We start from the raw sequence: 15,806 nt of genomic DNA on the forward strand, positions 1-15,806 counted from the left end.
AAAAGTGGGAATTATGGGTAACTGGGTGTGATTTTTAGAAATACATAGAGTGTGTGTGTATGGTGAAAGCTTAGGTTAGTCAAAGATTCATATTATAGCTCACTTGGCCATACATATATCCTCACCCTTACCTTAGCCCCATTACAACCCTGAAAAGACATCATGATGTTTGTATTGGTATGCTAAATATTTGTTAATTAGTTAGATAAAGAACAAGGTTGAAAAAGCATGACTAGGGAAGAGTGGAGTGATTGACCCTAGACACTTGAGAGTTAGAGCGATATACACTATCAGTAAGGGTTCAATGCTTGATTTTATGTTTCCCGCTTTCATGAGCTATCTTCTTACAAGTTTACTTGTTTTTGCTGTATAACTTGAATTAGTGGAATTTGGTTTGTATTTGTCTTGGAGAACTTGTTTGTTTTTAACCAAGTAGATAGAGACATCTTAGCATGTAGTTGCATTCACATTCATAGGTTGCATTGCATGAGTCTTGCTTTTTCCCTACTCATCTGTTTTATCTCCTTAAGCTAAGTGTGAGGACATGCTAATGTTTAAGTGTGGGGAGGTTGATAAACCACTATTTTATGGTTTATATTGTGTTTAATTGAGTGGTTTTTATCAAATTCTTGCCCACTTATTCATATGATTTGCATGATTTTACAATTCCTTCCTAGTTTAGTTCTATGATTGAAAACTTGCTTCCTAGAGATCTTTTAATTATGTATTTTAATTTTCCTTTATACCATTCGATGCTGTGATCTGTGTGTTAAGTGTTTCAGGTTTCATAGGGCAGAAATGGCTTAGAGAATGGAGAGGAAGCTTGCAAAAATTGAAGGAACACAAGAAACTAAGGAGATGACCAGCGAACACCGACTCGGACGCATGGCTCACACGACTGCGCGAATTGGACAAATTCACAGCAATGCGTACGCGTGCTTGACACGTGCGCATGGATTGGAGTTTGCGCAAACGACGCGAGCGCGTGCCTGACGCTGATGATTGGATTTTTTATGGTGTAGAATTTCACAAATGAATTCTCGTTGCAAGTATAGTTTCTAAACCAATCAATAATCCTTTCATACAAAAAGTTGTTTGTCACTAAAATAAACCCTTAAATTTATAAACCGAAGTATTGAACCTCGGGTCGTTCTCCCTAGGAGTTACAATAATGTGTCTTGTTATTGGTTGTGAGTTATTTTTGGGGTTTTGATAAGAAACACGGAAGTTAAATGCTAAAAACTAATGGCTAAAAAGGTCTTGGCAAGGGTTGGTGGTCAAGGATCTCTATCCTAATTACTAACCACAATGTGAGAATTGGCAAGGATTAATCTCATTAAGTCATCATCTAACTAGAAGTAAAGAAAAGTTAAATGAGATATATCAATCCTAGTCCATAAATCCTAACTCTTCACTAATTCAATTAGTGAGAACTAGAGTCAATGGATCCCAATCATCAATTACTTGGACATTAGTAACTCAAGAGTTTCTAAGTTACCTTTCCAAGCCAAGAACATAAAACTCTACTCTAAAATTGAACCAAGCATTTTATCAAACACTTGGAAGGCACAAAAGAAAAGCATAGTAAATTGACAACAAAAATGAAATCTAACAACAATTATTGAAAGGAATTAACAACAACAATTAAAAGAAACGCATTTATTATGAATTACCTTGGATTGAATGGAAAGAAAATAGAAGGAACAAGAGTAGATCTACAACAAAATACAAGAACAACATAAAGGAAATTACAACAACAGAATATAGGAAGATGAATATAACAACAAAGAATTGAAGAGTAGAAGTAGAAGAATGAATGAATGAAAACCTAGATCTAAGAACTAAGCCTAATCCTAATTCTAGAGAGAAGTGAGAGCTTCTCTCTCTAAAAACTAACTCTAACTACTAAAACTAAGCTAAACTAAACTAATGATCAAAAGTATGTAAAGTATCTAAAGTATATCGATTCCCCTTCAATTCTTGGCTTAAATAGCATCAGAAATGAGTTGGATTGGGCCCACAAGGCTTGTGAATTCGCTAGCCACGAGTTTTCATGAAGTGAATCACGTGCACCAACGGCGCGTATGTGTATAGTGCAAGTACGCATTCTTATACGTATAGCAACTATGGCAAATCTTATATCATTTCGAAGCCCCGGATATTAGCTTTCCAACCCAACTAAAACCGCATCATTTGGACCTCTGTAGCTCAAGTTATGGTCGATTAAGTACGAAGAGGTCGGCTTGACAGCTTTTGCGATTCCTTCATTTCTTCATGAGTTCTCCAACTTTACATGCTTTTCCTTCATTCCCTTGATCCAATCTTTGCCTCCTAAATCTGAAATCACTTAACAAACATATCAAGGCATCTAATGGAGTCAAAGGTAAATTAAATTTAGCTATTTTAAGACCTAAAAAGCATGTTTTCACTCTTAAGCACAATTAAAGGAGAATATACAAAACCATGCTATTTCATTGAATAAATGTGGGTAAAAGGTGATAAAATCCCCAAAAATCAATACAAGATAAACCCTACAAATGGGGTTTATCAGACGCGCACGCGTGGAGAGGAAAATCGTCAAACGACGCGTACGCGTGACCGACGCGTACGCGTGACATGCGCGATCTGCAGAAAATTCAGGAAACGGTGGGGATGATTTTGGGCCGCGTTTTAACCCAATTTTTGGCCCAGAAACACAGAATAAAGCCAGGGAACATGCAGAGACTCAATTCATACTGAGCAATAAACAATTCTCATCACATCTGATAAGGATAACTAGGATAGGATTTCCAGTTCTCATACCTTGCCAAGAGATTTTATTATTATTATTTTATTTTTCTTGTTATTCAAACTACTTGCTCCTTATTTCAAAAACACAAAAATATTATTTTTCATAACTAATAATAAATCATACTTCCTTACAATTCCTTGAGAAGACGACCCGAGGTTTGAATACTTCGGTTTATAAATTTTATTGGGTTTGTTACTTGTGACAACCAAAACTTTTGCATGAAAGGATTCTCTATTGGTTTAGAAACTATACTTACAACGCGATTATATTTGTGAATTTCTTTACCGATAGAAAATCTGATCGTCAAGCCGCACAGGCCTGTGTGTCCGCACGCCAACTTGCATCCCTTCTGGTGGGAGCGTCGGCACAGCCTGTGCGCGTGAACCCCAACCTTTTCGTTCCTGTGCGCGCGCATGTACCTATGTACACACGCACACATGATCCTTATTTAAAAAAAAAAGTGTTATGTGCGTGCGCACGAGCTTGTGCGTATGCACACGTCTTGACTCCCTTTCTGTCCGGAGCACTCGCACGCTTGGTGCGAGCGCACACCCACCCTATCCTGCCTGGTGTGCGTACGCACACATACTTGTGCGTACGCACAAGTGCTGTTTTGGGCAAAATTTTTAATGCACTTTCAATTAGGCCCTAAGCACTTCCGCCACCTCCATCCCTCTCTTTTCTTGCCTTTTCCATGTTCTTCTACTTGCTTTACTTAGTTTTCTTTGCATTTCATTTTTATTTTAGTTATTATATTAGTTTTACTTTAATTGTTTCTAATTAAATAAATAGCAAGTGTTTGCTTGATGTTGATAGGGTTGCTTGAATTTCATCAATGCACTTATACTTTGCCTTAATTTACTACTACCTAGTGGGTTTGAATACTCATGTTTTGATTGTACCACTAGGACAAATTATGTAAGTACATTGAATTGAGTAAATTGAGTTGAAATTACTTGTTCATCATGATTTTTGAAGTTAAATTCATCACATGACCGATACTTGCTCCTTGTTAATGCTTTGCATTTGTTTGAGTGACTTAACTCGTTTTTTATCAAATTTGTCATTTTTTGTAACAAGTATCTTTATCATGTGACCTTTTTCTTTATGTTTTATGATGAATAAGGAGTTCTCTTTTCATTAATGGATTGGTTATTGTTTATTGTGCTAATCTATACCAATTTTACGCTTTTACTTGCACAATTTTAATATCCAAGATTCTATAAATTCAATTCACTCTTGTTGTAGTTGCCTAAGTTTGCTTGTACTTAATTGATGATCACTCATTACTTGCATCTTAGGCCATTTAATTGAGGAACACATGCTTACTTTTTGATTGTATGGATGCCATTTTAACCGGTCGTTGTGTGTATCCTAATCGCGTGCATAATTGGAATACATACACGGCTCATTTTTTCATCATACCACACCACTATGCAAACTTCTGCAATTAAATGTTTACTTATTTTCTTTTATCTCCAAGTATACAATGTATTTGCTCCCTCCTTTACTTTTTTGTGCTACTTGCCCAATGATTCCTAATTATACCTTATTCATTCTTTTTTAGGAATGAGACATGAAGGCAAGGAGCTAGTATAGAAGGAGGACACTGAGGATGGAGATGCCAAGAAGACGTTGAACTTGGCGATTTTCATGTAACCCAAGCCCCTGCATCCGCCAACTAGAGGTGGAGCTCTTCAGAGACATTTCCCCCCGAATCGTGTTCGTGCATGGAAGACCGTGCAAACATTTAAGTGTGGGGGATGATTCACTATTTTTGGGGCGTAACTTTCTTTTCCGAACACTTTACACTTTCTTTCATTTTTGTCTTCTTTTATTATGTTTCTTGTAGATATTTGGAGTGTTTTTAACTATTGCATGGCATTTTTCTTTTGGCATATATATCTTAGTTTATTTCTAGTTATTGCATTTGGTATTTTTACTTTCGCATGATATATATTTTATAGATAGAAGTTGTAATTGGATGATGTGAATAGCATAGTGCCTAGTTCAGTTTTGTCCTAATTGTTCATGTTACTTTTTGCTTGTTGAAAATTAGGAAAAGAACTAGGACATTTTGAAAATTTTGCATCCATCACAACATTATACATACATATAGGAAATAATTTTGGTGAAAAATAACAAAGATTTTCAAGAATTTGGTTTCAAGGGCTTTCTAAAGAATTGATTTCGAAAATTATTTTTAAGCTTGCTTGAATGATTTTATGGAACATAGATGAGAAAAGAACAAATACCTTGTGAGTTTTTGAGCTATATTGAGTGGTTACACATTTTAACCGCTAATTTTGTTCATTGTGTGTTATATCTCTTCTATGATTATAATCTTGGTTTTGCTTGATTCTATATTTCAAATGATTGATGTTTTGAATTGCATTGAGCATGATTGAGGCCATCTTTGTTTAAAGCTTACTTAACCCATATTGCCTACCCTTTACATCTACCATTGTTAAACCCCTTTGAGCTTTATTTATCCCATTGCTTCTGATATTAGCACATTACAACCTTAAGTGGAAAACCATGATTTACCTTGGATTGTATCCTTGATTAGCTTAAGTTGAGGAGTGTGTTACATTTAAGTGTGGGGAAACTTTTAGAAAATATTGGTAGTAAATGAAAATATTTGTTTTGAGTACTTCGTTGAAAATTTTGGAAATGAGAGCGTTCATGTATGAACTATTAAACTATATGCATTTATTTAAAAAAAAAACATCACCATAAAAAGGGGAATGAAAGTTACCCCAAAGAAAAGAAAAGTGAATAAGAAATGCATATGTGATGTAAATGAAAAAGCATACATGAATGTTTGTGAAAAAAGAAATGATGGGAAGTTAGGATTGCATATTTTTGTTGTTAGATTGATAAAGGTTGAGTTGGAAACTTAAACTAATCAAGGATTCAATCGAACAAGTCCATTTGGCCATATCTATCCCATCTTTACCCTAACCCCATTACAACCATATGAAGTCCTCATGATAATTGCATTCATGCATCACTTGTTTGTTGATTGTTAGATGAAAAACAAATCCTTGAAAGCATGATTAAGAAGAGATTTGAGTGATTAAACCCTAGACACCGAGTGATTAGAGTGTATACACACCTAGTGAGGGTTCAATTACTCAATTCTATGTTTTCACTTATCCTATCATAAGTTCTTGCAAGTTACTTCATTTTTAATGACTTGAATCAATTTTTTAGATTTTGGTTGCATTGGAGGATTTTCTTGCTTAGCCCTATTTGTCTATACTTGCTTGGAAATTTGTTTGTTTATTTTCACCAACTTCATAGGACACTATAGATAGATATATAGGTATAGATAGTATATACATACTTGCATGCATATAGATAGTTGCATTCAATAAGTTGTTTCCCTTTGATCATTCTCCTTGTTGGTTTAGCATGAGGACATGCTACTGTTTAAGTGTGGGAGAATTGATGAGTCCATATTTGATGAGATATTTTGGCTTCATTTGAGTGGATTTCATCACGTAAACCTACACTTAAGCACCAAAATAGCAAACTTTTGTGTTTGATCCCTAAATAGAACCCAAATGTGAAAACATGTGTTTTTGTGCTTAAATTGAGCAATTAAATTCCACTTTTATTCTATTTGATGCCATGACATGTTTGTTGAGTGATTTCAGGCCTTAGAGGCAAGAATGGATAGCCAAAAGTAGAAGAAAGCATGTACAAGGGAGAAAACATGAAGAAAACAAGGAAAAGCACACACAGTGAAGTGTGCGTGCGCACAAGTACCTGTGCGTTTTCAGCCGAGTGTGCGTATGCACAGGTACCAGCGCATGCTTCCATTAAAAAGTCACGTGCTGCGCAATTTCTGGGGCCTTTTGGCCAATTTATGAAGGCTCAAGGCTGAAATGAAGTGCTATGTCAAAAGAGTTTCAACACATATGAAGGGGGAGCCATTTTAGAATAGGAAAACACTTAGTAGGAGTAGGAGTAGGGTAGTATAGAAAATTCTCTCTTAGGGTTTTAATTAGGGTTTCAATGTAGCATTTTGTACTTCAATTTTTTTCTTGGATTTTGCTATCTCATTGTAAGAATTTCTTTAATTCCTCTTTTATTACACTACTTGTTCTACACTTTCTTTTACTTTAATTTCCTTTGTCAACATTTACATTGTCTTGCAATTTTGATTCCTAGTTATTTAATTTGATGTTTGATGGCTTTTATATGTTTGTTGAGTTCCTTTTATTGATTTTGAGCATTTATGGTTAATAGTTTTCACCAATTTACCAATTTTGCCATGTTTTATATTTATGCCATCTATGTGTTTGATGAAATGCCAATTTTGATTATGGGTAATTTCCACCCCTTGGCTTGTGAAAAATGAGTTTATTGATTACTAGAGCCATAATGTCCAATATTTAGTGATAATTCTTGGATTGTTAGTTGCTATTATTTCCACTAACGCTAGCTTTTTACTAAGGTAATTAGTAAGTTAGCTAGGATTTGTGGATTAATAACAATTATGCTCAGTTGACTTATCCTTCGATGTTAAGGGTTGACTTAGTGAGATTAATCCATCACAGTTATCATAGTTGTGGTTATGGTAAGGAAGGGATTTCATAACTCATCCTAAGTCAAGGTTTCATTTATGTTTTGAACCACCTTTTTCATCACTTTATAGCTTTACTTGTCTATATTACATACATAGTTCTTTTGTTCCTTTATTAGTTTATCAATTACAGTTTTGTCTTGTCCTTAATTCCTTTATTTTGTTTGCTTCTTTATTATCGAAAACCCCTTTGGCTCTTCACAACCAAAATTGTGCACTTGTTGGCATTAGTTCCAAGGGAGAACGACCCAGGAGTCTAAATACTCTCGGTTTATATTTGCTTTGAATTGTGACAATCTCTTGAATTATAATTTGATTAATGATCAATGGTTGGGTTTGGACTATACTTGCAACATTGATCCTATTTTAAGTGTGAAAATCCAAACCTATGCCTTTGGTCATTGTCAGCCTCCGTGGTGATATTCCAAGCTCTTTGTGAAGAGTTCGTTGTAATGGGCCAACCTTTAAAGAGGTCAGTCCTCTGTCTTCGTGCAACCCGGACCGTATAGCTCGGTCCAAGTTATGAACAGATAGTTGAGCACATATTCTTGAATTCAATACCTTAATCATATGCATTGATTTCTTGCATATGTATATTATCCACCACATATATAAAAAGAATTAAAAAACAAAGAAAAAAGAAATAAAAAAGAGAAAAAAAGCAATAAAAGGGGACAAAATGCCCCAAAGTATGTGGTGTTGGCAATGCATATGTATTGTACTCAAATTTGGGATGCATGAATATGTGGAAAACATAGTTAATGGGTAGTTAGGTTTTTCATTGTAATTACATGGATTGTCTTACGTTAGGTGGAAAGTTTAGGTTAATCAAGGATTCAGATTTTAGTCCACTTAACCAAATGCATTCCTACCTTGACCTTAACACCATTACAACCCTTGAAAAGACCTCTTGATATGTGTATTCATGCATTAAATTTTTGTTGATTAGTAGAAGAAAAGCAAGCCTTAGAAAGCAAGACTAGTAGAGAATTGAAAGAATCAACCCTTAAACACTTGAGCGATTAGAGCGGATACACATCTGGTGAGGGTTCGATGCTCAATTCCTTGTTCCCTGTTTTCACGAGCTTTCTTCTTACAAGTCTATTTGTACTTCATTTTATGATTTGAATTAGTGCAACTCTTTAATCATCATATTATTTCAGCCCTACATGTTCATATATGTTCTTGAAAGATTTATTTACTTTTAACCAAGTAGGTAGAAGCATTCAGCATGTAGTTGCATTCATATATATAGGTTGCATTGCATAAGTCCTACCTTTTTCCCTTTACTATTTTGGTTCCCTTGAACTTAGCATGAGGACATGCTAATGTTTAAGTGTGGGGAGATTGATAAACCACTATTTTATGGTATATTTTGGATTGAATTGAGTGGATTTTGTCAATTTTTATTGGGTTTGCTTAAGTGACAAACAAATTAAACGTTGATTGAGGTTTAATTGTCGGTTTAGAACTATACTTGCAATGCGATTTTTATTGAGAAATTCTTTACCGATATTTTTTCTCCGTCAAGAAGCAATTTCCAACTGCTAGTTGTGATTGTGCCTTCCTGCCCTTCGTGACGTGCAACATCTGCAAACTCTCGTACGTGATGTGCACGATAGAAGAAATCGGCAAGTACCGTGTACCCTTGAGAACTGCATTGAGACACTCCGACAGATTTGTTGTTATATGACTGAACCAGTGGCCGCAGTCGCAGTGTTGTAGCCATATCTCTTGGTTGAAACAACCAGCCCAGTCTGCCATCTCTCGTGACAAACCTCTCAAGGCATCCATGTACCACTCATACCTAGCCTTGCTTGGACTATAAGGGACATTTATAAGGTATCGCTTGCCCTCGGCCGACTTGAAACGAGACATGAAGTTTGCGGCCATGTGTTTAATACAATAAGCGTGGAACGCCCTAGGAGGTTGCCAACCACTATCATCGGCCCTCAGTGCAGCCTTGATTGCCTGTGGTCTATCAGAGATAATCAACAGGCCTTCCTGTGGGGTGACATGTCATATCAGATTTGTCAAGAAGAACGACCATGACTCTGTACTCTCGGACTCCACAATTGCAAAATGACCATGACTTTGTGTGATAGCTCTACCGGACTGCACCTTGTAGGACAGGGATGCTAACGGATGGGTTGGACTGTATCAACGGCAGAATGACCTTGAGGCTATTGTCCAACTGTCGATGGTCTTGGAACATGGTGGGTGCTAAACAAGTTTGCGCTCCACCAACCTTCCAGATCTCCCTAACGAAATAAAACATTCATGGTTGGAAACTACTCAATATGTTGCAATCATTCATGAGTAAGTACGCCACAATTAAACTTGAAATCACCAGTATCTGAGATTCTGTCGGAGGGCAATATGGAGACTCCAGGGACTTCTATTTACAGCTTGACGACAATGCACATGGTACTTTAATCGGTCCGATTCGACCACCCGGTACTCAGCACTTTTGCAAATACTGTAGTTCTTCACCCCCTGCATTACTGTATCTGTGCATTTGAATCTGCGGTCGACTCAAAACTCTACCCCACCGTCTAGGTTGTAATCCTCTTCCCTGGTGTTGGAAAACAAAGATTTTTCATGCATGACGTCCAGATCCAATGTATGATAGTGACTTGGTACATCCGATAGCGCCAGAATCGGATTAGGGGGGAGGCAAAACATAGTGCACTGCTATCTCGGCTAGCATCTCCGGTACAAACTCCTCCTCATAATCATCTTCAGAGGAATCACTATTATTGCTATCCGCAATGCACTCTTCATCGGAGTCTTCCTCGCCCACCTCCATGTCTTCCACTGGACTGGCAACATGAATCGATGGTGATGCGAGAGGTGGGTCATCCTGCACAAAGGTCAAGTGTACAGAACCACCATCACCAACATCACCAACTTCAGCGGAAAGCTCCATCACTTGTTCTGCCATGATTCTCCCGTGGATGTCAAACATGAGTCGCACATGCTCGTCGTCCTGGAGCCAAAATAGTCGAAACCGGAAAACTCCATTACCCAACGGTGCTAGCAACCTATACCCGATCCTTCCGATCTCTCTTCTCCCTATGCTACCAAGGTTGCTCAATATCAAACTCTTCAACTCGGACAACGAACTTTTGCGCCGAGTACGCCATAGTAACGGATTCTCACACTCAGATATCACCCCATTGTCGCTGTTTCTCATACGACAATTGGGATACACACAGACAACCACATATCCACTACTATTGGATATTTTTGCTTATTTTTTGGAAGAAAAATGGAGGAGAAGAAGATATGAAATGTATGTGGAGAATGCCAAGGATTGCATATTCTTTTATAGCAATTGAAAATTTATCTTAACGTATCTCGTTTACACTATAAATGTAATAATTTAACACGTATCTCATTGACACTTTAAATGAGACATATACGTGTCATGTACTCTAGTTTTATCTCGTCTACACAGTAAATGAGATAAAATTGGAGGAGGTATTTTCATAATAATTTTTATAAGTTATTTCAGTAAATAAAATATTTATTTAAATAAAAAATCTTTTTATTTTAGTAGTTTGATTTTGATATTTTAGGCCCCTCCAAAAATACGAAGTTTGGGAGAAATTCCCTCCAAAGATTGAGAGAGAAACTTCGTGACTCTTCCGGTCTCCCCTAACCCTTACGGTTTGCCACAAGCCCTCACCCCTCACCCCTCACCCCTCAAGCCTCGGCGCCGCACACACTCTCACGGCTGCACACCACCACTCACAAACCCTAAATCACTTTCCTTGAATTCAACATTCACCATCAGATATTCAGATTTTCCATTCTCCATTCTCATCACTCATCACTCATCACTTTTCTCTTCTCCCACAACTCAACAAGACAACAACCCACATAGCCACACACTTACAGTCTCACACAGCCGTCCGTGATTCATCACTCCTGGAGCTCCGTCATCCGCGATTCACCGCGGCTCGATCTTTGCCGTCTGCAATTCACCGCGCCTGGAGCTCCACGTCATTCGCCGGTCTTCTCCTAGGTTTTCTCCTCGCGATTAGTCTCCTCGATCTGCCTTCTCCAGTTCTCGTCGATCATCGCTGCCGTCGTTTTCTTCTCCGGGCTCTGCGGTGTTGCCGACTTGCCATCCACTTCTCCAGTTTGTGGTACTAATTTATGCTTCTGTATTCTCTGTTAATTTTTTTTTTTCAGTGTCTTTAGAAGTTAAAAGTAGAAGTTTTCGTTCCAATTCGAAGGTTCTGTATTGAGACTTATGTTATTGTTGATGGGATTGTTATGTATGCTGGATTATTGATGGACTGTTGTACATTTATGTTTTTCTTCTTGAGGTGCGGTATTGGAAGATTGAAAGACATTGTTGCATGTGCTTATTGTTCATTTTACTTTCTAGTCTTTCGCTGTATATGCAGATTCAGTATTATATATCACATATTCACATTGTTTTAGTTTCAAAAATGTAATTATTATTTTGCATGATAAGTTAGTCTTCAACTCTGGATTCTCTATCCTTGGACTATGTGATGAAAGAAGTCTTGAAGATTATGTTAATGATTGAGGATTCTTTTTTCTGTTTTTTCATTTTTATTTTCCTGATTTTTTAAAAATTTTTGTATGAAAACGGGGGATTTCTGGCGGATAACGGGTAACCCCGCCTCCATTGGGAACCCTTTCCATCCCTAGTTGGGGGCACATAGGGTTTTTTAGACTTCATACTCTCACTCTCTTCGTTTTCCTCAGTGAAGCAAAGAAGAAGAAGAATGGCATCGTCATCATCAAACAACAGCGGCTACGATGTTCCCTGGGTTGAGAAGTACCGACCCTCTAAGGTCTCCGACGTCGTTGGCAACCAAGATGCCGTCTCCCGCCTTCAAGTCATCGCCCGAGACGGCAACATGCCCAATCTCATCCTCTCTGTATGTATCCATCGAACCTCTCTCTCTTTTCCATTCCATTCTTTTTATTAGGTTAATAATTGTGAAATGTGAATTCCTTATTTATTATTGAAATTGTTTCTCTTTGTTTCTTTATTAGGGTCCTCCTGGAACTGGTAAAACCACAAGCATACTAGCACTAGCTCATGAGCTTCTCGGTTCCAATTCCAAGGAAGCCGTTCTTGAGCTCAATGCTTCCGATGACCGTGGAATTGATGTCGTCCGGAACAAGATCAAGATGTTTGCTCAGAAGAAAGTTACTCTCCCTCCTGGCCGCCACAAGATTGTTATTCTCGATGAAGCTGATAGGTATCTAATTTTGCTTTGATGCTTGTGATTAGGATGAAAAACAAGAAGAAATTATAATTGTTATTACTTATTATTGATTCTTAATTGTTTGATTTTTAATGCAGTATGACTTCGGGGGCTCAGCAAGCTTTGAGGAGGACAATGGAGATATACTCGAATACTACTCGGTTTGCCCTTGCTTGCAACACTTCCTCTAAGGTTATTGAGCCCATTCAGAGTAGATGTGCCATTGTGCGATTTTCGCGCTTGTCTGATGAGGAGATACTCAGTCGCCTCATGGTTGTGGTTCAAGCTGAGAAGGTAAGCCTTAAAAGCTCTATGAATTTGTTTTTCCATCTGAAGTTTAAGTTTGTGTAGAATTTTGGTGCTTTCATGGCTCATATTAGTAAATCATAGATATGGAATTGACATCTTCATTGTTTTGCTTATCTGTTTTTGCTTTTGTAGTTGCATGCCTTATTTATCACTGTACTCTTGTTCTTTTCTCTTCCTCCTTTATAATTGATTCTTTGATAACTACAGGGAGTGCTCTTAATTTGAAAAATTCTCTATTATTTGCTGTTTATGCAAATCTTAAAATACAGCTTAACGGCCGCCATATTAGTTCTCGTGCAAATTTCTTATCTAATGCCACGCCACCTTCTGGTGGTTTGCATTTATGTCCTTTTTTACTTTCTTTTTTCAAATATTACAATGCAGGGCATTAGAAATGCCTTTTATTGGAGTTTGATTTATTCCATGTTTAATACCATTTTGTATAAAAATGCACAACCTCCAGATGTTATATAGCATTTTATCTGTGCCATTTGTACTCTTCAAAAATTCAAACTATTGTCTTCTAAAACACGTGAAATTGTGAATTAAGGGCTTTGCTTGATTATGTTGCTGCCATTTCATCATGTTGGGAGGTTACTAAGTTGTTTATCTAGGTTCTGCGGGCAATTTATGGAATTATGTCAAGTTGTCTATGCATTCCTTGATTTCTCATTATAGTGTTAAAAAGGGTGGCACAAGGTACAACACTAGCATCATCGTAGCCTGAGGATACTTCTGTTGCAGTTCTTTTTGAAATTTCTTGTAAAGGTTATTGTCATTGGAAATGTGAATTTGTTAGGAAAAGCACCCTATTTAAAACTTTTTCTTGGTTGCCATCTATTTATCTTCAGTTCTTCAATCTTCATTACTGTTGAGGAAATGCATGATAAAATGAACTGTGTTATTGGTCAAGGTTCCCTATGTTCCTGAAGGCCTTGAAGCCATCATTTTCACTGCTGATGGTGATATGAGGCAGGCGTTGAATAACTTACAAGCAACATACAGTGGATTCCAGTTTGTTAACCAACAAAATGTTTTCAAGGTTAGAATTGACTACGATTTTTAATCTATAATCGTTAAATTCACCATGATTTCATTAAAAGATTGTGATTATTTTCAGGTTTGTGACCAGCCGCATCCATTGCATGTGAAGAATATGGTGCGTAATGTTCTCGAAGGGAATTTCGATGAGGCTTGTTTGGGCCTCAAACAACTATATGACTTAGGATACTCCCCCACAGATATCATCACAACAATTTTCCGTATTATAAAAAATTATGATATGGCTGAGTATCTGAAATTGGAATTCATGAAGGTACATGCTTATCTGTTTGCTGTGTTTGTAATCTTTGTTTTACTTAGTAGTAAGTGACTGAGAATTTGTCATGGTTTCCTTCAATTGCAGGAAACTGGATTTGCTCATATGAGAATTTGTGATGGGGTTGGTTCCTATCTTCAAATGTGTGGTCTATTGGCTAAGCTTTCTCTAGTCCGTGAAACAGCTAAAGCTGCATGAGTAGGTTCCAAGTACAGCTTTTATGTTAGCTTCCGTTTTGTTTTTTCCTGGTAGAAAGGATATTCTGAGTTATTATATTTTCAATGATGTTCAAATGCTTAACTGAGTTTTTTGGCTTCTATAAATATATTTGGCTTGGATGAATGCCACTTTTCCAAGTGTCTTGTCTGAACTGAAATAATTGGTTCTTGTTTTGCGGAGGTTGTGATTTGCTTCTAATCAAGCTTCACTTCTCATAGAGGGAGCTTTTAGTATGTTTGTGAGCAACGGAATGTATAGTGTTGCAAATTTTAACTTTGGGGTTATTTAGGAAACTACTACTACTAAAGTCTAAAATGAAGACTTAGAAAGTAAAATGGACTAGAAAACCTAAATAAGTAAAATGTAAAGGGGGTAACCTCATGGAAAAGTATCATATTAATGATGAAAATCCATGCATGACAAGATGTGAGGTTTTTACATGGTAGACTCTTAAAATATTCTGATTGTAAAATTTAAAAATATGCATAACTAGTTTAAAAGGAGTTTTAGTGGAGTTAGCAGTAGGATCCGGGGAAAATAGATGAATGCGTTAAGGATGATCGTATTCTTGAAGCATGATTGATGTAACATTTCGCCGATTGCTATGCATCGAGACTCTATCAATGGTGGTTGAGTAAAATTTTGCTTTCTGTTTTAAGCTTCAATCTGCCCGATAGTAATCTAGATCATAAAGCGAAGCATCCCTCATCACCGTTTCAATATATTGAAATGCACTCAGATGGATGAAGTACATGACTACATGGAAGCTCGTACCAAATGGGTTGATTCATTGAATCAATTTAGTAAAATACATTTAAATAACGAAGGCTTCTACGCTATTAACGACTCTGCTATACACGTAAAGATTATCAATAAAAATTGCGTCACCCAGACTGAAGCCGGAGACCTTCGGGGTGTTAGACTAACGTGATAACGAACTAGACCACGACACCTCTTGGTCTTTCGTTTTCAACGTCTCGTTATTGTTCAGAAGCACTTTTACTTTTACAATTACCTCCCGTTTAGCTGTACTTTTAATAAATAATAATATTAATTTCTTTAAAAATTATATATTAGCATATACCTTTAGTATTTGAAAAAACATTCGAAGCATTAGTTAATCTCAAATTGATAAATTTTTGGGGCTGTTCAATATAAGTTATCAAAGTAACGTACTTAAGCACAGAATTTATTAGAATACTTACAATGACAATCTGATACTGAAGGCAGAAGATATTTTAAACAAAAGTAAATTTATAAAAGGCTTTTGTATACCTGAGACTGAGAGTTCTAAGTTTAAGCGCTCTATTTTATATTTAC

General features: G+C 36.8%; 1 protein-coding gene across 1 annotated transcript; it reads left to right on the forward strand.

Moving 5' to 3' along the window:
- The first annotated feature begins 11,055 nt into the window (after positions 1-11,055).
- LOC107489924 (replication factor C subunit 2) lies at positions 11,056-14,623 on the forward strand. The gene is made up of 7 exons (XM_016110693.3): positions 11,056-11,539; positions 12,132-12,307; positions 12,426-12,634; positions 12,739-12,934; positions 13,863-13,991; positions 14,070-14,264; positions 14,355-14,623. The coding sequence occupies exons 2-7, from the start codon at positions 12,152-12,154 to the stop codon at positions 14,463-14,465; spliced, it is 996 nt and encodes a 331-aa protein (XP_015966179.1). The 5' UTR covers positions 11,056-11,539; positions 12,132-12,151; the 3' UTR covers positions 14,466-14,623.
- The last annotated feature ends 1,183 nt before the right edge of the window (positions 14,624-15,806 follow it).

The sequence above is a fragment of the Arachis duranensis genome, chromosome 1, assembly GCF_000817695.3.
Source record: "Arachis duranensis cultivar V14167 chromosome 1, aradu.V14167.gnm2.J7QH, whole genome shotgun sequence".
In the NCBI taxonomy this organism is placed as follows: domain Eukaryota; kingdom Viridiplantae; phylum Streptophyta; class Magnoliopsida; order Fabales; family Fabaceae; genus Arachis; species Arachis duranensis.